Source organism: Labeo rohita, chromosome 5 (assembly GCF_022985175.1).
Source record: "Labeo rohita strain BAU-BD-2019 chromosome 5, IGBB_LRoh.1.0, whole genome shotgun sequence".
In the NCBI taxonomy this organism is placed as follows: domain Eukaryota; kingdom Metazoa; phylum Chordata; class Actinopteri; order Cypriniformes; family Cyprinidae; genus Labeo; species Labeo rohita.
The window spans coordinates 39284344-39303962 of NC_066873.1; the positions used below are offsets into that span (position 1 = coordinate 39284344).

General features: G+C 34.4%; 1 protein-coding gene across 2 annotated transcripts; it reads right to left on the minus strand.

Moving 5' to 3' along the window:
* Positions 1-2266: 2266 nt before the first annotated feature.
* On the minus strand, positions 2267-16605 carry tctn2 (tectonic family member 2). 2 transcript variants are annotated; one of them, XM_051108772.1, is made up of 18 exons: positions 16465-16605; positions 16047-16160; positions 15256-15329; positions 11542-11743; positions 11030-11130; positions 9719-9918; positions 9108-9228; positions 8868-9006; positions 8365-8445; positions 8019-8132; positions 7856-7930; positions 7655-7744; positions 7461-7578; positions 7278-7381; positions 4967-5114; positions 4664-4807; positions 2954-3042; positions 2267-2565 (listed from the first exon to the last, which is right to left on the minus strand). In XM_051108772.1, the coding sequence occupies exons 1-18, from the start codon at positions 16550-16552 to the stop codon at positions 2444-2446; spliced, it is 2124 nt and encodes a 707-aa protein (XP_050964729.1). In that variant the 5' UTR covers positions 16553-16605; the 3' UTR covers positions 2267-2443. The 2 variants fall into 2 exon arrangements, 1 of the variants encoding a protein (XP_050964729.1); XR_007827693.1 differs by having other exon boundaries at positions 2515-2565; positions 4664-4799.
* Positions 16606-19619: the final 3014 nt, after the last annotated feature.

A 19619-nucleotide genomic window follows, 5' to 3' on the forward strand; every position in this document is an offset into this window, starting at 1 on the left:
TATACAGTGATAGTTGGTTATATACTTTAGTGAAAGAAAAAATGTAAATATAATATCATTATTATTATTAGCTACTACTATTATTATTATTGTTACATGTTTAGTAGTGTAAGAAACAAAACATTATTTTTTACATATTTTAAACAATAGCAACAACAATAATATTGATGTTATTTTTATTAATATAATTGTTAATATCATAATTTCCATAACTATACTTACTATATAGTAAGAGTGATAGTTCATCACATATATTAGTGGAAGAAAAATATAAATATAAAATAATATAACCGTTGTTATTATTATTATTAGCTAGTACTATTATGATTATTATTATTGTTACTTTTATTTTTTACATATATCAAACAATAACAACAATAATATGATTAGTGTTGCTGTTATTATCAATATAATTATCAAAATAAATTGTTATTATAATTATCACAACTATAGCTACTATACACTGTGTGCAGAATTATTAGGCATGTTGATATTCTGGTCATATTTTTTTTCCAAACACATTTTACCAATTCCAAACCACATCAGTCTTAATAACTACTGTCAATTTTGTATTTAATCATTTATATGTGATATATAATTGTCCGTGAAGGCTGGAAGTGAAAAACTCCTTATATTTAGGTGTGCATAATTATTAGGCATGTTTTCTTTTACAGATAAAATGAGCCAAAAAAGATATTTAACCCAGACTGAAAAGTCCAAATTATTAAATGCCCATGAGAAGAATGCAATACTAATGCATTACAAGAATTTGCAAAGTTAAGGCTTGACCATTGGACAGCGAAATGCTTGTTGTGTCTGCATGGTCAGAAAAAACAGGTGGAGAAGAAAAGATGGATGTTAACTGCAAAAGAATTAGGAATTAAGGTGAAGAATTAGGTGTGACACCATCAGGAACCGTTTCCAGTTCTCCAGCGCCACCATTTTCCAGAACTGCAACCTACCTGGAGTCTTCAGAAGTGCAATGTGTCAGGTTCTCAGAGACTTTGCTTGGTAAAAAATCCTAAAAAATGCTCCTGACTTAATAAGAATAACAAGCTGACGTGTTGTTAAATACATGAAGACATTTTTTCTTTTTTTTTTTTTTTTTATAGGCTTTATAGACAGATGAGTTGAGAGTGACTCTTGAAGGACAAGCATCACATCCTCTTGTACCTCTGATTCAAGAATTTATCTTCCAAAATCTGGCAGTAATTTTTGGGAGTTCATTTTAGTCCATCTCTGCAAGTCAGACTTTTCAGGATAGGAGACTAAACATGAACTCCCAAAACTTACTGCCAGATTTTGGAAGATAAATTCTTGAATCAGAGGTACAAGAGGATGTGATGCTTGTCCTTCAAGAGTCACTCTCAACTCATCTGTCTATAAAGCCTATAGAAAAAAAAAAAAAAAAAAAAAACTGTCTTCATGTATTTCACAACACGTCAGCTTGTTATTCTTATTAAGTCAGGGGCATTTTTTAGGATTTTTTACCAAGCAAAGTCTCTGAGAACCTGACACATTGCACTTCTGAAGACTCCAGGTAGGTTGCAGTTCTGGAAAATGGTGGCGCTGGAGAACTGGAAACGGTTCCTGATGGTGTCACACCTAATTCTTCACCTTAATTCCTAATTCTTTTGCAGTTAACATGCATCTTTTCTTCTCCACCTGTTTTTTCTGACCATGCAGACTCAACAAGCATTTCTCTGTCCAATGGTCAAGCCTTAACTTTGCAAATTCTTGTAATGCATTAGTATTGCATTCTTCTCATGGGCATTTAATAATTTGGACTTTTCAGTCTGGGTTAAATATCTTTTTTGGCTCATTTTATCTGTAAAAGAAAACATGCCTAATAATTATGCACACCTAAATATAAGGAGTTTTTCACTTCCAGCCTTCACGGACAATTATATATCACATATAAATGATTAAATACAAAATTGACAGTAGTTATTAAGACTGATGTGGTTTGGAATTGGTAAAATGTGTTTGGAAAAAAAATATGACCAGAATATCAACATGCCTAATAATTCTGCACACAGTGTAGTGATAGTTTGTTACATATATTAGTGGAAGAAAAAAATAATATAAATATAAAATAATGTAGAAATAATAATAAGAAATTATTATTATTATTATTATTGTTATTATATTATATTAGCTACTACTAATTACTATATTAGCTGTTATTATTATATGTGACTGGTACATATATAGTAGTGTAAGAAACAAAACATTGTTTTTATATATCAAACATATGCATTTTTATTTTGTATTCAATATTTAATAAAAAGGTACAAAAGTTCTTTGTACATAATAAATGTGACCTACAAAAGTTCTCAAAACATAATAAGTCATAACATTTTTTTACAAACCAGAAATGGAAAATAAATAATATCTTTACAGCTATTTACAATTGAATATCAAATTGTATTCTTTTTCTCTCTCATAATGAAGCACTACTCCATGCCTGTCTGATTTGTCTCCATGGCGTTCCTAAAACAGATGCAGCGATGAAGAAGAACACTAGAATGAGACCTTTAGCCAGAGCCTGGGAATACGGCTCACCTGCAAAAAAAAAAAACAAAACAAAAAAAAAAGAAAAAAAAAAAAAACAAGAAAGACAGTTAAATTCATAAATCAGACGTAAGACTGAATAAAGGTTTTAGGTTAAAATGTACACATTTTTGTAAAGGAGAAAGAAAAATATGTTTAGGTGCTGTGACATTCCCTATTTTTAAACCACCTACTTGCAGCTCACCTAAAAAGCACCAATCCAATATTTTATGTTGTCTCCATAAATGAGGTCATAACTACTGCATACACAAATGAGGTTTAAAATAGCTGTAGATGAGGTATAGCACATTAAGTGTTGCTGACTATTTCAACAGAACAGAGTTTTCAAGGTTATTTCTGTCTCATTCTATTAGCACCCATAAGAAATTCAAGCCCTCACCAGTATAGTATCTTGTGAGAGGGAAGGCCAGCTCAGGCCAGCACACATCGTTCCTGTCACAGTCAAACTCGGTGAAGTTAATACTGAACCTGCAGCAAAGAAAATAACTTGAATTAACCTCGTGAGTTCATGAGACCGCATGGCCATGCGAAATAATACCATATGCAAGCCATAGATTGAAACAAATAATGTGAAATGTGTATGACAAATGTGTATGAAAATATTTGCAATATAATTTTAGGGCTTGAAATTAACTTTTTTACTTGGTAGCACTGATGCTCCCAAATTCAAAAGGTTAGGAGCACCAAATAAAATTTAGGAGCACCACGACTGCCAACTGAGAGGAACGGCCAGCAACATCCTCATGATTAAGAGCTTCACCAGCCAAACCTGATCCTGAATTCTTTACCACACCTTCTTTTTAGTAATGCACTGATATTGATTCTTCATGGCCAATTCTGATTGCCAATGCTTTACAGACAAATGGGCTATTTTAATAATTATTTACTGGTTTAAGAAAGGGACAAGAAAGAATGAAAATATGAGTACATGAACAAGATGTTTATTTTCTCTATTACAGGTCAAACTCTCTATAGTCATTTAAATGAGAGGCAACCACTGCATTTTTAAATTTAATCCACACAAAGATGCTGGATGCAAGAGCCGTTTCTGATTTAAATTAGATTATAATTTCGATATCTGAAGCAAAGACAGAATGGTCTGACAGACTTTAGCTTTGTGAAATTATGCTACATAAAACACCTGGGCCAAACCACACATGAAAGATAACTTATTCCAGTAATCAGGCGCTGTTTGACGGGCTTTTTATTTTATTTATTTTTTTTTTTTTGAGTGCACAAGCTTCAAATGTAAGCGCATGTCAGAACAGCACACGAATGAAATGTTTAAGCGGCAAGGTTTAAAGCACATGTAAATAATGTACTTTTGTGATTGCAAATAAGTGCAGTGTTTAGTGAGTGGAATTCTGCTGCTGAGTAAACATTTGGTGTGAATGTATGTTGCTTGAGACGGAGGCGCCAGAACTGCAACTGACAGAATCTGCGCTGTAGCATGATAGACTTACTTTATTTCTTCAATAATAGCAGATCGTAGGGATATTTAAATCGTCACGAATCAAAACTGTTCATATCGCACACCCCTAATTGCAATGCAGTGCAAATCCGGAACAGAGATTGCTTGAAAGAAAACGTTTGGAGCAAAAACCGTCCGGTTCCGAGTTCCAACGGAACGCAATGTGAGTGAATGACAGTTAATATCCAAAACCTGCATTAAAGCTAAGAATGTAAAGATGAAGTTTAACTGGTTATGTAAGCTAATGTTGGATAAAACGGCTCACTGTATCAGCTCACAGCAGTCATATACTGTGTAGTACTTAGCGAAAGTTTTGAAAAAATGAAAACAAGTCACACCACAACAATTACTAGCACTCTCACAAATACTTCCAAACTTTAGATTAAATTCCGGGAGCATATGTGACCAAAACGGTCGCAATTTCGAGCCCTGAATTTTCTATAATTTTTTTGAAAGAAATATTATTATTAATATTATTATTATTATTATATTATTATTATTTTTATTGCATTTTTAATGAGTAAAAAAATATAACTGTAAAAATAAGTAAATGTAGAAATTAAAATGCAACTGTATCTATACAGTAATCTCAACTACATGTGTGCGTGTAGGACCCACCTGGATCTAGGGGGTTGTGAAATAAGAGGATTGTCGGTAAAGGTCACAGACGAGGTCACAGGGAAATTTTGCATTAGCTCTGGGTTTAAACATGGGTTCAGCCTGCCCATACCACACTCTATCCTCCATGTTGTTTCTATGAAACTGAGAAAAAAGTGAATGCAAAACTGTTCTCCGAAACTATCAAAACTGCAAAAGAATTGAGATATATCAAGCTCAAACATTAATGAAAAGCGGTCATGTTTGCTATCAGGAAAGTGAGGTGATAAGAACAATACAAGGCTGAATGAAGCGGTCCTGTACCTAATCTCCACCGCCTGGATAAACGTCTGAGGCACACCCTCCACACTTCCCATGATGCCGCTCCACACGTGGATATGGAGGTGGGTGGGAACAGCTGAACACTCCCCATTGCTGCCCTCTGCTGGCTGACTCGAGTTCAGGACCGAAGCTTAAATACAAGAGCAAAAAAGTTTTCATTACACCAGTATTTCACTGTTTCAGAAGGTGATTTTGAAAGAAGTCTCTTATGCTCACAAAGGATGCATTTATTTAATCAAACTGTAATATTGTGAAATATTATTACAATTTAAAATAATAATTTTCTATTGTAATTTACGGTCAAACCAAAAATTATTCAGACACCAGATATAATTTTAGATATTTTTTTTACTAGTGGGTGCAGGACAATATAGTCCATTTATGTAAGTGAGGATAGCAAAATAAAGTAAACTGATATTTTATACCCCAAAATTCTTCATACAGTGGACTACCAATAAAATTGATAAAATTATTCAGACACTTTTCGCCCACGTTTTGCTTAAAGGGGTCATCGGATGCCCATTTTCCACAAGTTGATATGATTCTTTAGGGTCATAATGAAAAGTCTATAATATACTTTGGTTAAAAATTCTCAATGGTAGTGTAAAACAACACCCTTTTATCCTTGTCAAAATGAGCTCTGTAAAAATCAACCAATTCTGAGGGATTGTTCCTTTAAATGCAAATGAGCTCTGCTCGCCCCGCCCTTCTCTACTGTGGAGTGACGAGCCTGTTTACTTTAGTTGCATTTAGCGCAGAGATTCATAAAAATCCCTTATACTCACTTCTGCTGTAGGTGAAGCTGGATCATGAATGATTTGAGCGAACATAGACGCATTTATGTAGATCGGGAGGCGCATTTCCTTCACAAACAAACGTAATCTACTGCATCTTCAGTGGCTCAGATGTCGGGAGTAAATGACGACCCCTATGTTCATTATCATATCCAGCAACACAACACCTCAATCGATCAATCGGAGATATTCTTGTCTAACTTACATGCCTGCTCCAGCATCGAAACAATGGAGGTCGGACTGTTACAGCTGATTTAGAGCGGGTCTGAGATAAAATGTTCATGTCAATCAACTATCGTGGGAGAGGCCTTTGTGACAGGTATCTGAGAATGGCTCGATTTGAAAAAGGGGATATTATTTTTACAGATACATACACTGCCAACACACATTAATGTTCAAACAATATGTAAAAGTGAACTTTGCATCCGATGACCCCTTTAAGTGTTTTTTTTCTTTGATTGCTGATGCAACCTTTTTACACCACAGACTGAACAAAATCAAGCACTGCTTGGTAATTGGTCAACAAAGTATTGATAGTTGTGTAAATACTTTCATACTAACAGTTGTCTGAATTTTTGGTTGATTGTAATCCATTACATACCTTTCTGTCAAAGTTATCTAACATTATCAAGATGGATTTGTTCTGACAAGTTCTTGTCATATTTTATTACCATTTCTAAACTATAGCAAAAAATGATAATGTGAGAAATGTTGAAGGTGTGTGAATAAATTTTGATTTGACACTATATATTAAAATTTAATGCATTTCTGTGATGGCAAAGCTGATTTTTCAGCATCATTACTCCAGTCTTCAATGTCACATGATCCTTCAGAAATCACTCTAAATTTACTGATTTGGTGCTGATTTACTGATTATCAATGTTGAAAACAGTTGTGCTGCTTAATATTTTTGTGGAAACCATGATATACTACCATCCAAAATTTTGGATAAGGTTTTTTTTAAAGAAATTATTACTTTTATTTAGCAAGAATGGATGAAATTGATCAAAAATGACAGTAAAGACATCTTTTTATTTATCCTAAAAAAATATATCACGGCTTCCCCAAAAATATTAAGCAGCAAAAACAGCTTTCAGCACTGAAAATAATTATAAACGGTAATACTAATTGAGAACCAATAATAATTGCTAACAACCGAGCAGCAAATCAGCATATTAGAATGATTTCTGAAGGATCATGTGACACTGAACACTGGAGTAATGATACTGAAAATTCAGCTTTGCATCATATGAATGAATGCATTTTAAAATATATTCAAATAGATCATTTTAAATTATAATAATATCTTACAATACTTCTTTATTTTTACAATATTTCTGTATAAAATAAATGCAGCTATGGGGAGTAAATATATGCTTACAAAAAGTCTTTAATATTTCAAACTGCCAGTAGTGTGGACAAATAGATAAAAAGTATAGACACTAGAGCAGTTTGATATATTAAACATATTACAGATAACTGTATGATGTAGTGCTTACTAGTAATGTTAACCCAGTCCGATAGATTGAAAAAGTTTGGTTTTCCTGATGTGGAGATGAGTGTTGCAGGCACTAATCCAGCTAGGAAGTCACGCACTGTTTCTCTGTGAAACCACAGACTTCTGTCAGATATGAAACTGCTCCATAGGAATCTATTGAAAACCCTTCAGCTGTGTTACTGACCTGAGCTGGCTGCACTGTGCCATATTCAGCAAACTCACAGGAATCATACAGCCTGATGTGGAATTGATCCCAAATAGAGCTGGTCTCAATTCAGCAGAAGTGCACAGGCCATCTCCACCTGCAGAGGACAGCACAGGATCAGTTTTGATGTTTTTTGTAGTTTTGAACTGACAGATACGGATATGCTACACTACCTGGCTTCCAGAGATTGATTTGGGCCCTCTGTATAACACCTGTGTCAGAGTCTAAAACACCTCCAATCACTGGCCTCTTCACCTGGTAACCTGTACAAACATTAGGAAAGAAAAAACAAATAATGCATGATAAATCATTTTCTGACCTAATATAATTTTCCTGAGCATCTGAAACTGATGTATCATGAAGGTTCCTTTAACCTGGATTGCCAGAGTTTGACTGAGATGTTTCATTTCCATTCACAAACACCGCAGAATATCTTGTGGTCAAAGATACTAAAAGAGAAAGACAGAGGTAAGTGCATAAGAAAACAGTTGCAGTGCAGAGGTGTGTCATATTGTAAGTGTTAAAAAGAAAACTGACCAGGTACAGTGATGTTTGCAGTGGTCCGTGTCACAGTAATGGCAGTGAGACCATTCTCTCTCCAGTAAAGTGTGTAACGCAAGGCCACAACAACATTTCCACACTGTCGTGGCACTTGAAAAAAAAAATTATACAATGAAAAACAGAGTTTTACACTTCATGTCTATATTGTCTACATTACTAAAAAAGAAATTATAGTAATATTCTCTGTATTATTATTATTATTATTGTTATTATTAGCTATGTGCACTTCCATATTACATAACATAGAGTCAAAAAAGAAAAAATAATAAAATATATATTTAAAAAAAATAAATAAATTCTGAAAAATGTTCATGCAACTAACCAGATATCGACTCAGGAGAATCTGACAGAAATAATCTGAGGTCATTGGCTACTTCATCCACAACGCTGACTGTGACTGTATCTGGAAAGTATGCAAACATATAAATGGTCACACATATGCATATCTGCATGCATGCAAAGAAAGACAATACAATCGCTAGACAATGAGCTATATTTACATATCTGAAGCATATCATTGAGGGTAGGCTCACTATAACCACACTATTCCTTAAAAGCATAAGTTGCATTTTAAAACACTGTAAAATTGCATAATGTGATACTTGTTTTTTTTTTTTCATTTTGCAAATGCTTTGTAAATAATTTTGAATCTTAAGTTTTTACAAGACCGATAAGAATAGTTTGTACCAATGATATGTCTGATTCAATGGTATCTACTGTATCATAATATATATTATCTGTCGTGTAATCTGTGATTGATGTTCTTGTGTTTGGTTGTTAATAAAAGGAAAGAAAGGAAAGAAATCTGTCATATTGTATCTCTACCTCCCCATCCATCTTTAACATCCACTCTCAGGTCATCAGATGGTGATGGACAGGACTGCAGCCTCCTCACACACTGAGAATCAAAGTTTTCCAAAAAAGCCACAGGAGCATTTTGCACACACTGGCCCAGTCCAGAGTTCTGCTCACAACACAACTGGGATTAATATTCATATCACATGCACAAATGTGCACACACATATATAAACTGATACATACACTTGCAGTGTTACTGTATCTAACCTGTGGGATGGTGAAGTACTGCTCATCCTTAGTGAAAATTGGATCCCCCTGACGGTAGTTAATGGGAGGTACAGGAGGTGTCATCCGCAGGGCTTGGAAAGATGGCCTGGGCTTTGGAGAGCTGTAAAACACATGCAAATTTAGATTTGAGTTTGGTCAGTTTTTATTTATTATTTAGCAAGGATGCATTAAATTGATGAAAAGTGACAGTAAAGACATAGATTTCAGTTTCAAATAAATTCTATTATTTTGAACCTTCTGTTCATCCAAAAATCCTTACGAATTACAAGAAATTGAGTAATCTTGAGTAATCATGCTTATATCAGCATATAAGAATGATTTCTGAACGATGTGACACTGAAGACTGGAGTAATGATGCTGAAAATACAGCTTTGCATCACAGGAATAAATTACATTTTAAAATAGAAAATAGAAAAGCATTATTTTAATTTCTAATATAATTTTACAATATTAATGCATTTTGGTCAAATAAATACAGCACTGGTGAGCAGAAGAGACTTCCTTCTTTTTTGAATAAGGGTAATAATACCTGAAGTTAAGCATAAACAAAACTGAAATTATATAGAAGATAAGGTACTTCCTGTCCTTACACTGTCCCACCATTGTAGAAAAGTCCCAGAAAGGGGTTGTTGTCTGACGGGGAGGTGACACAGAGGAAGGGGAACCAATCAGAGTCATTTTCAGAGGACTGAGCTGAGCACTGATACTCTGGAACAGAACTGAAATTTCCCCCGAAAGGTCCTGGAAGACACTGGGTCGCAAACAACCGCAGAACTTCTTGAGAACAGTCCTGAAACAAGAAAAAAGCACTCATAAATAACCTTAGCCTTTACCCTGCATCCCTTTGTTAATGTTTCCTGCTCAGAAAAGCTTACAAAACATCCGATAGAATCATAGATTTCCATGAACAGCATGATTTTCTGTAAAATGTGCATGCAAAATGGTAAAAACAAACTGGATATTATTCTGATGAGGGCTGGAATGAGTTGGGACATTGCAAGCAATTTTTTTTTGTTTAATAAAATCACTAAACTATGCAGTACAATTTGCTAAGGTAGGACTGATCATTAATAGGGACGTAACGGTATTAACAATAATATCACGATCAGCTCGTGATCCAGTGTTTTCTGCACCTCAGAATGGCTCCGTTCACAGTGAATAAATGCAGCGAACTTGTTTATTGCATGTGCTGAGTTTAGCACGTGTTTGGGAACGCAACGGCCACCAGTTATGCTGTATTTTTGTTTTCCATCAAAATAAAAGCTCTACTGCGGTTTCTGTCAAAATAAAAGCTTAAAAGTGCAGCATGAATTGCCGATAGTTAGCGGTTTAAATGGGTAACGTTCCTACAGTCCAAATTCAAAATATCTCTTTCAAGTGTAGAAATTAGGAAAAGTATTATAATTTCCCTACTGTACTGTAAGGTAAAAATAATATACCTATGAAATACAGTGCAACTGTTTTACAATACATGGCTATTACTGTCATAGAAATAACAATAATGTAAAATTGTTGTTATTATTATTATATTCTGATTTGTTTGTAATTTAGACTAAGACAGTATACCACAGATAAAAAGAAGGTTGAGTCCCCTTTAAAGTTCAGGTACAAGTCAATTCACTTAAGTTTTCTTAGTTAAGATCATGGGTTGGAGTTCTTAATTTTGAACTCTCAAAGTGCATTAGATAGAATAATTTAACTTTTAAAATGTACAAAATTTCCATTTTTTCCAAATCTTCATGTGTCTTTTTTTTTCTTTTAAATATTGCAATAAATAAATAATATGTCATGGACGTCATATCGAGATATTATCTTATTGTGAAATTTTGATATCATTACATCCCTAATCATTAACGTGGTGAATTTTTCATTTTGGGCTAAAATATCCCTTTAATTATTACCTGGTCACAACAGCACCGTATATCACATGTGCCTGGGGAAACATCACATGGGCAGCGGCCAAGAGGCTCAAACACTTGGTTGGGAATGAACGTTTTATTTTCTGCAAAAAAAAAAAAAAAAAATACACAAAGACATTATAATATAGTATATAAGCATTGAGGCATTTAAGTGATTAATGACTTTTCTATGAGATAGCATAGTGGTGCCATGGAATAAATGATTAATTGTATTACATTCAAAGAATATGACCATTTCATGCATTTCTTGGAAAGTGAACCCATGACCTTGCTGTTGCTAAAGCACTTCTCTACTGCAAATGTTCCTCATTTGTAAGTTTCCCTCTACTAAATAAATAAATGTTACTGTGAATGTTTGATTAACAGCTTTACTCATGAACCAGGGTGTTTCATGATACTGCAAGAATACTGTAAATATTTTAACAACAATGGTAGTAAAAACCACTAGAATGTACTACCACTTCATTTCCAATAACATGAAAAAAGACACTAACCAGATGGGGGTTTGCTGGGGATGATCTGGGCATATATCTGGGTCTGTATAACGAGTGAGGCTTTGGGAATTTCTTCCACACATGCAGACACAACAAGAGTCTCCTGGAGACACAGCGGCTCCAGGCAGCAGTCCGGGACAGATGTTTCATTCCCGCACAGCTGCAGACTGCGGTTGAGACTCAATCGCACCAGGATGGCATTCTGATACATTGATTTTAAAAAGAAAGAATATAATGGTATTTAGAGAAGTGCAACATTACAGTATTGCAGGTGTCGTTTCTTAATGTTTTTAAATAAATTAATACATTTATTTAGAAAGGATGCATTAAATTGAACAAAAGTGACATTAGCAACAGTTATATTATAAGGGATTTCATTTTTTTTTATTTTTGTTTTGTATTCATCAAAATTCATCTGAGATAAATTAAGAATAATTGGAATTGTTTTCAACATTTATTATAATAAAAAATGTTTCTTGAGCAACAAATTAGAATATCAGAATGATTTCTGAAGGATCATGTGACACTGAAGACTGGAGTAATGATGTTGAAAATTCAGATTTGCATCACAGGAATAAATTGTTTTTTAAAATATACTGAAATAGAAAACAGTTATTTTAAATCATAATAACATTTTACAATATTACTGTTTTTACTGCAATTTTGATCAAATAAATGCAGCCTTGGTAAACATAAGAGACTTCTGAACGGTAGTGTATAAGGGTTTTTTTGGTTTAGGTGTGGAGTTCTTGTGGTCTATGAGCCTTGGGCTGTGTTTTTGAAAGCCCCAGGCAGACGTTTCAACAAAACAATGCTGTATGTCATCTAGGGACATGAGGCCTGATTTATACATTGTGGAAACCAAGCTGTAAAAACGTACAGTTGAGCCGCTCCTTTTGGTCAGGTTTCTGCTTGAGGTGATTACCTTAATAATGACAATTCAAAACTCCTACCACGAATTTGCAGGTGGTATGACATTGCAGTTTGTCAAACTTGAATGGCAGGCATATTCCCATCATGTTTACTAAAGAAGTCAACCGGATAAAGTATGATGCAATCTAGTTTTTGTGAACAATAGATAACATACAGGTTTCAAAAAAACAGATCCATTCCATACAATGAACTGAAGCCATATTGCAAAACAGAAAAGTATTATGAACAATATTATTATCCTGTCTAGTGGATGTTATAATAAAACCGTTCAAAATTTTGAAATTAGCAAGGTTTTTCTAATGTTTTTAACAGAAGTTTCTTCTTTTTACTAAAGCTGCCTTTATTTGATCAAAAACAGTAAAAACAGTAATATTGTGAAATATTATTACAATTTAAAATAACTGTGTTCCATTTGAATATTTTAAAATGTAATGTGATCTAAAGCTGAATTCTCAGCATCATTACTCCAGTCTTCAGTGTCACACAATCCTTCAGAAATCATTTTAATAAGCTGATTTGCAGCTCAAGAAACATTTTTCATTATAATCAATGTTATAAAGAAAAAAAACGCTGCTTAATATTTTTTGTAGAAACTGTGCAACTATTGTTCAGAATTCTTTGATTATTGGAAAAATCTAAATAACAGAATTTAATTGAAACAGAAAGCGTTTATAAGATTATAAATCTCTTTACTATCCCTTTCGTTCAATTTAATGCATCTTTGATCTTACTGACCCCAAATTTTGGAACGCATAAATATATTCTTTGAAGAAACTTCCTTACCGTAGCAACTTACAAGAAAGCACTGTATCACACCAGTGGAAAGCACCAGCAAAAGAACCTATGTTACTGATTACTTTTGATCTGTTTGCCTTGCAAACTTGTGTAATAATATTGTAAACACCTGTGCTGAGGGGAAATTGAAAGGAAACTAATTTCTCATTTTTCTAAGGTACCCTCTAAAAAAACATTAAAGGAGAAGTCCACTTCCAGAACAACAATTTACAAATAATGTACTCACCCGCTTGTCATCCAAGATGTTCATGTCTTTCTTTCTTCAGCCGTGAAGAAATCATGGTTTTTGAGGAAAACATTTCAGAATTTTTTCCATATAATGGACTTCAGTGGTGCCCCCGATTTTGAACTTGCAAAATGCAGTTTAAATGCAGCTTCAAACGGCTCTAAGCGATCCCATCCACAGAGGAAGGGTCTTATCTAATGAAACAATCCATCATTTTTTTCTAAAAATAAAAATTTGTATACTTTTTAAGCACAAAAGCTTGTGTAGCACAGGCTCTGGGATGCTACGTACTGCGGAACACGTCGAAAGGTTCCGCACGATGTAGGTGGAACTACAGACCCAGTGTTTACCAAGCGAATGAGCAAAGACTAAGAAAGTGGAAGTGAAAAATCACACGCTGTTTACAAAGAAAAAGGTACAACAATGTTGGATGATTCTGCGTTTTTCGCCATATCCCACCTTTTTGAGCCAGAGTACACAGACGATTTTTCGTAAAACATGACGGATCGTTTTGCTAGATAAGACCCTTCTTCCGTGTATGGGATCGTTTAGACCCCTCTGAAGCTGTATTTAAACTACATTTTGCAAGTTCAAAATTGGGGCACCCTTCAAGTCCATTATCTGGAAAAAAATCCTGAAATGTTTTCCTCAAAAACCATAATTTCTTTACGACTGAAGACAGAAAGACATGAATATCACGAATGACAAGGGGGTGAGTAAATTATTTGTAAATTGTTGGTTCTGGAAGTGGACTTCTCTTTTAAGCCCTGAGCAAGTTTTGAAGTTCATATGAATCATTTTCTGATAAGGCCAAACAGGAAAACAGTAGGGGAATTTCAGTCAAGAATAAAAACGTGATGCGTAGGTGATCGCACCCTGCTTAATGACAGGTTTTCTGGAATGAAGATTAATAACACTGATTTTCTTTTCCTGTTATTGCAACTGGGACTTTACTAGTTAATTGCTTGTTGTGTTGATGCTTGTTAACTGCTCTATATTCTTTTCATGTCGCCCACATTTTTTTCATGTTGCTGATTCTAACTAAAGCCGGGCTCACACTACAGGATTTTTTGCCCGATTTTGCCCCAATTTTCCCCTCCCAAGAATTGGAGCAAAAATCTTGTCGAGCACCTCTTTTTTTCAAAATTGAGATTTATACATCAAAGCTGAATAAATAAGCTATCCATTAATGTATGGTTTGTTAGGATAGGACAATATTTGGTCGAGATACAACTATTTTAAAACCTGGAATCTGAGGGTGCAAACAAATCAAAATATTGCCTTTAAAGGTGTCCAAATTAAGTTCTTAACAATGCGTATTACTAATCAAAAATTAAGTTTTCATATATTTACAGTAGGAATTTTACAAAATATCTTCATGGAACATGATCTTTACATTTCCTAATGATTTTTGCCATATCAGCACACTAACTAACATTTGTAAACATCAGTTGCTGAAATGACGATCTCTTGCGTAAGATCACGTGAGGCGCTCCCTCCAGCATGGGATAACCTTAATAATATCTTGTAGTGTGTAATGCCCCATGATTTTCAAATCTTGTAGTGTGTGCATTTTCAAGATTTCAGGGAAGTTAATCTGCTAAGATTCTCCTTATGCATGCGCTGCAACCAGATTTCATAATCGGTTAGGATTTTAAAAAGAGCCAGGCTTAACATCTTATCAAAATGAAGACAGAGATTTAATAAGACATTTTTGCCCTCTACATAAAACCACCATTAATGCAGCAAGATCAACTCACCTTTCCAATTAATTCATTTGAAAGATTCCACTTTGTTTGAGCAACCGGCCTACAGAATGAAGTCGGGATGCTACCTGATGAAGTTCACAATGAAAACATTCAGCATATACATTTTACATGTTTATACAGTGATTAAAAGTGTCTGTTAAATTAATTAAATGTACAATTAAATGTAAAATAAAGCATGACCAAATGTTTACTTTTGATTAATGATGTCGGGAGTAAATGACGACCACTACATTCATTATTACATCCAGCAACACAACACCTCAGTCGCTTAATCAGAGATATTCTTGTCTAACTTACATCCCTGCTTCGGCATTAAAACAATGGAGGTCGGACTGTTACAGCTGATTTAAGGCCGGTCTGAGGTAAGACGCTCATGTCAATCAACTATTGTAGGAGCGGCCTCACACCGACAGGCATCTGAGAATGGCTCGATTTGAAAAAGGGGATATTATTTTTACAGATTAATTAAAAACCACTGCATGGATTTTTATCATTATAGGGTAGATGTGTACATACACTGCCAACACACATTAATGTTCAAACAACATGTAAAAGTGAACTTTGCATCCGATGACCCCTTTAAGAATGTTGAATTATGCACAATTATTTATTAAAAGAGTACCATACCAGCATTACTGAATATCTAAACACAACTTTGACGCCCCAAAAATGCTGTCTAGGTAGGCAGCACTCTCTAGATTTTGAAACATATATTAGTTTATATTTATAAACTGTTTAAATATAGTTACTATAGCATCGACAGGATTTGAAAAAGTGTCTACCTGTTGCATTTGACGATGAAACAGCAGTGAGGCTGAAGGAAATACCAGACACGTTTCCAACCAGAAAGGATGATATTCTGGGAGCAGATGCCAGGATAAACGCAGGCTGAAACACTGAAATTATCATACATTCATTATTATTATTTTTTTTGTTCAGATATGCATTACCTTTACGTCTGGAATATTTTAAATGCTCATGTTACGTCTGCAGTGTTTATTTAAATACTCATTAAGTTATTAATGCATGCGAAATTCATATCACTAATTTATGCTTTAATATATTAGCATGTGCTTGTACATTCAAGCGGTGTTTCTCCATGGCAACAAGATGTTTGCTAACAGTTAACCTTATCCAGCTAGCTGGCTTTGTTTTGTGATGCACACAGACTGATATTTCATTCGCTCGAAGCTCACTTACCAACATTACAGATAGCTCCGTCATTTAAGAGCACAATAATTATACATATGAACTGAAATACGACGTGAGAGGATGATAATCGTGCCATAATGTGGCTTTGGTATGGAGTCCTCTTCTTCGTGTTTGCATAACGGCGCTACTCAGAATAGATGAGCCCATTAGCGCCGCTCAGTGGCGATTAGCACTGGTGCGTGTGCTTGAATGACCAAGCAGCTGTGCTTTTGAGGAAATAAAATCAGACAGTACATCTACAGAAGAAGCCGCATCTTAATGGAGACACTAAATAATGTCCTTCTGGACTTCCCGAACCAAAAGTTGTATTTTAGGGGTAGAATTAGTCTGTGGTATTTGGAATTTAAAAATAAAAACTTCCCTTTTGAATAAATAGGCCCACATCTGTGTGTTTTCTGATGTAGATGTTCGTCTGGTTCAGCGTCGGAAATTAACCTAAGAAATTAACGAGGAATTGTGGCAAAAAATGCCCCTGCACAAATAAAAAACATATTACAGCTGTCGCGATTACATTAAAATTAAAAATGAATGAAAAGTGTAAATACATTTAGATTCGCTCCAAAGACACATATTCTAACAGCCTTAAATGGACTTTGATTCGCTCATACTTCCATCAGATTGCTTTACGCGTTGTTTTGTGCAACGCTGAGCCTTATAACCAATCAAACGCGTTTCTGTTGAATTTAGGAATGCATTGGCCAATCAGAAGGCTTAGATTACTTAGCGCTGAACGCCGGAGCTGTCGAATTCACAAATTCCCTCATCATAAACAACACAGTGCAGATGCGATGTAGGTAAAAGATTAATTTCGTATTTTCAGTGATTGTGACGGGAGTTTTTGCATAAATTGTGCTGGACTTGGCTAAATTATTGGAGCGACATGTTTGTCTGTGAAGCCAGTATGTGAAGTGCACAAAATGACACAACACGTTTGTTAGAATATTTCATGCTCTCTGCTCCTTGTCTGTGAGAACCTGCTTGTACGTGACTTCTCTCTCCCCCTCCCTTTTGTCTCTCTTCCTCTGTTCTTGCTGTGTATTGTATCTCACATATCTATACCTTATGGTTTTATCATTATACCCCTTGTTTTTATCTGTTTAACATATAGTTGGTTGGAATAACAGGATGAATTTAGGAAGAGCTTATTGTACACCCAGATCTACTTCTGATATTTCATTATACACCCAGTAATGTTTTTGTTCCATATGACGCACATAGATATTTTGGTTAGATGCATAACATCCGTTAATATCCCTATATATACTCTTGTATCTTGTATTAGTTGAAGTAAGGAAATATAGAACTTGTGTCTGTGTCTTGCTTCCCGGCCGTATCACATTGGGAGACTGAGAGTATTCGCTGGCAACGAGAAGTGTAACGGGACGCATTTATTAAAAACGTTTTATATTGTTTTCTATATCGATATTAATAATCATTATTAAAATATAAAGAGCAATAATCTACAATAATAAATGATATTGCATCCCTATGAGCTTCTGTTTTTTACATGTACAATTTAGACACAATTTGAAACAATCTATTGTTATATACAACAGTTTAAAATATTGATTCAAGTAATTGGGTAAATGTAAGTATTTGACATTAAAGACAACATATGTGACCCTGGACCATAAAAAAACAGTCTTAAGTTGCTGGGGTATATTTGTAGCAATAGGCAAAAATACATTGTATGGGACAAAATTATATATTTTTCTTTTATGGCAAAAATCATTGGGAAATTAAGTAAAGATCATGTTCCATGAAGATATATATATATTTTTTTATTAGTAATATACATTGTTAAGAACGTTATTTGGACAACTTGTGGACAAAAGTGATTTTCTTAATATGTAGATTTTTTGCACCCTCAGATTCCAGGTTTTCAAATAGTTGTATCTCGACCAAATATTATCCTATCCTAACAAAACATACATCAATGGAAAGCTTATTTATTCAGCTTTCGGATTATGTATAAATTTCTTTATATGAGATTTATAGATTTATATTTATACTCTTTATATGAGATTTATGAGACCCTGGATCACAGAACCCTTATGCCTGGTTTTGTGATCCAGGGTCACATATGGATTTTATAATAATAAGGTTGCCCTCACAAATGTAAAAAATGTTAATTTCTGACCCTGATCTGGGTACAAAATTGTACACAAAAATGAAAAATGATTCATAAAGAGACGTAAAGTTACAGTGCAGTTAACTGTAATTTCCTATTTAGATGAATGTGTGTTTATGCGTGTCAGATCAATTTTAAATATACACATTATCATGTCTTTATGCATTTATCATGTCTATGAAGTCAGGAAGAATACAGTCCCACCAATATTTGTGTTTTTGTCAAACAATTTATTCACTCTAAAAAATGCAGCAATGCATGATTGTATTAAAATAAAACAAAAAATAGAAAAATATATATGTTCACACAACAGCAACTATGTGATAATCAGACAACTTGGCATGTTTTGATTAATTTAGGCTAAAAATGCTGAAAGATGAAAAATCCACAGTAAATGTATTATAGGAACTGTTAGGAGAATTGAGCTCACAACGAAGTCACAACAACTACATCAGCTGCCATTTAATGTATATGTATGTGTACGTGTTCACTCAAAAAGACAAATTCCTCAGGCCTTGACAGCGTTTCTCCTGAAATAAAAGAACAAAGACAAAACCATTAGTTAAAGCCTGCTTATAAAGACATGTTACGCTTTTACTTGACTGTCAAACTTTACATGCTTCATTATACATCCAACAAGCCCCACAGTCTAAGTGAGCCCTTATTGTTGGTGGTCGGGTTAATGCTTTGCCGTAGGAGGAAGTTTTGACCTGTGGTTTCGCAGTTGAATAGTTTGTGGTTTTGAATGAGTAAGAATACAACATCCAAATCGTGATCTACTATATATAAATGATGTCATGAGTCAGATGAAAACCAGAAAGAAGAAAGTGACCTGCTCCAGGGCTTGTGCAATAACAATGACGTACCATTGCGCAACCAGCTTTATGTCATCAGATACTACAAATGATGACTGAGGAAACACAACTGTGCTATTTAGCTATGCTAAATCTGTGGTGAGTAATGTACATGAAATTTGGTTTCTCTGCACTTCTTGAGCCTTATGTCCAGAAAC

Bases quoted from the DNA above. Each gene is read 5' to 3' on its own strand.
- tctn2 (XM_051108772.1), bottom strand. From the start codon at position 16,552: ATGGCACGATTATCATCCTCTCACGTCGTATTTCAGTTCATATGTATA. The intron at 7,382-7,460 runs GTCAGTAACACA...GTGGTTTCACAG, and splicing joins GCACAGTGCAGCCAGCTCAG to AGAAACAGTGCGTGACTTCC. The intron at 4,808-4,966 runs GTACAGGACCGC...CTTTTTTCTCAG, and splicing joins ATCCAGGCGGTGGAGATTAG to TTTCATAGAAACAACATGGA.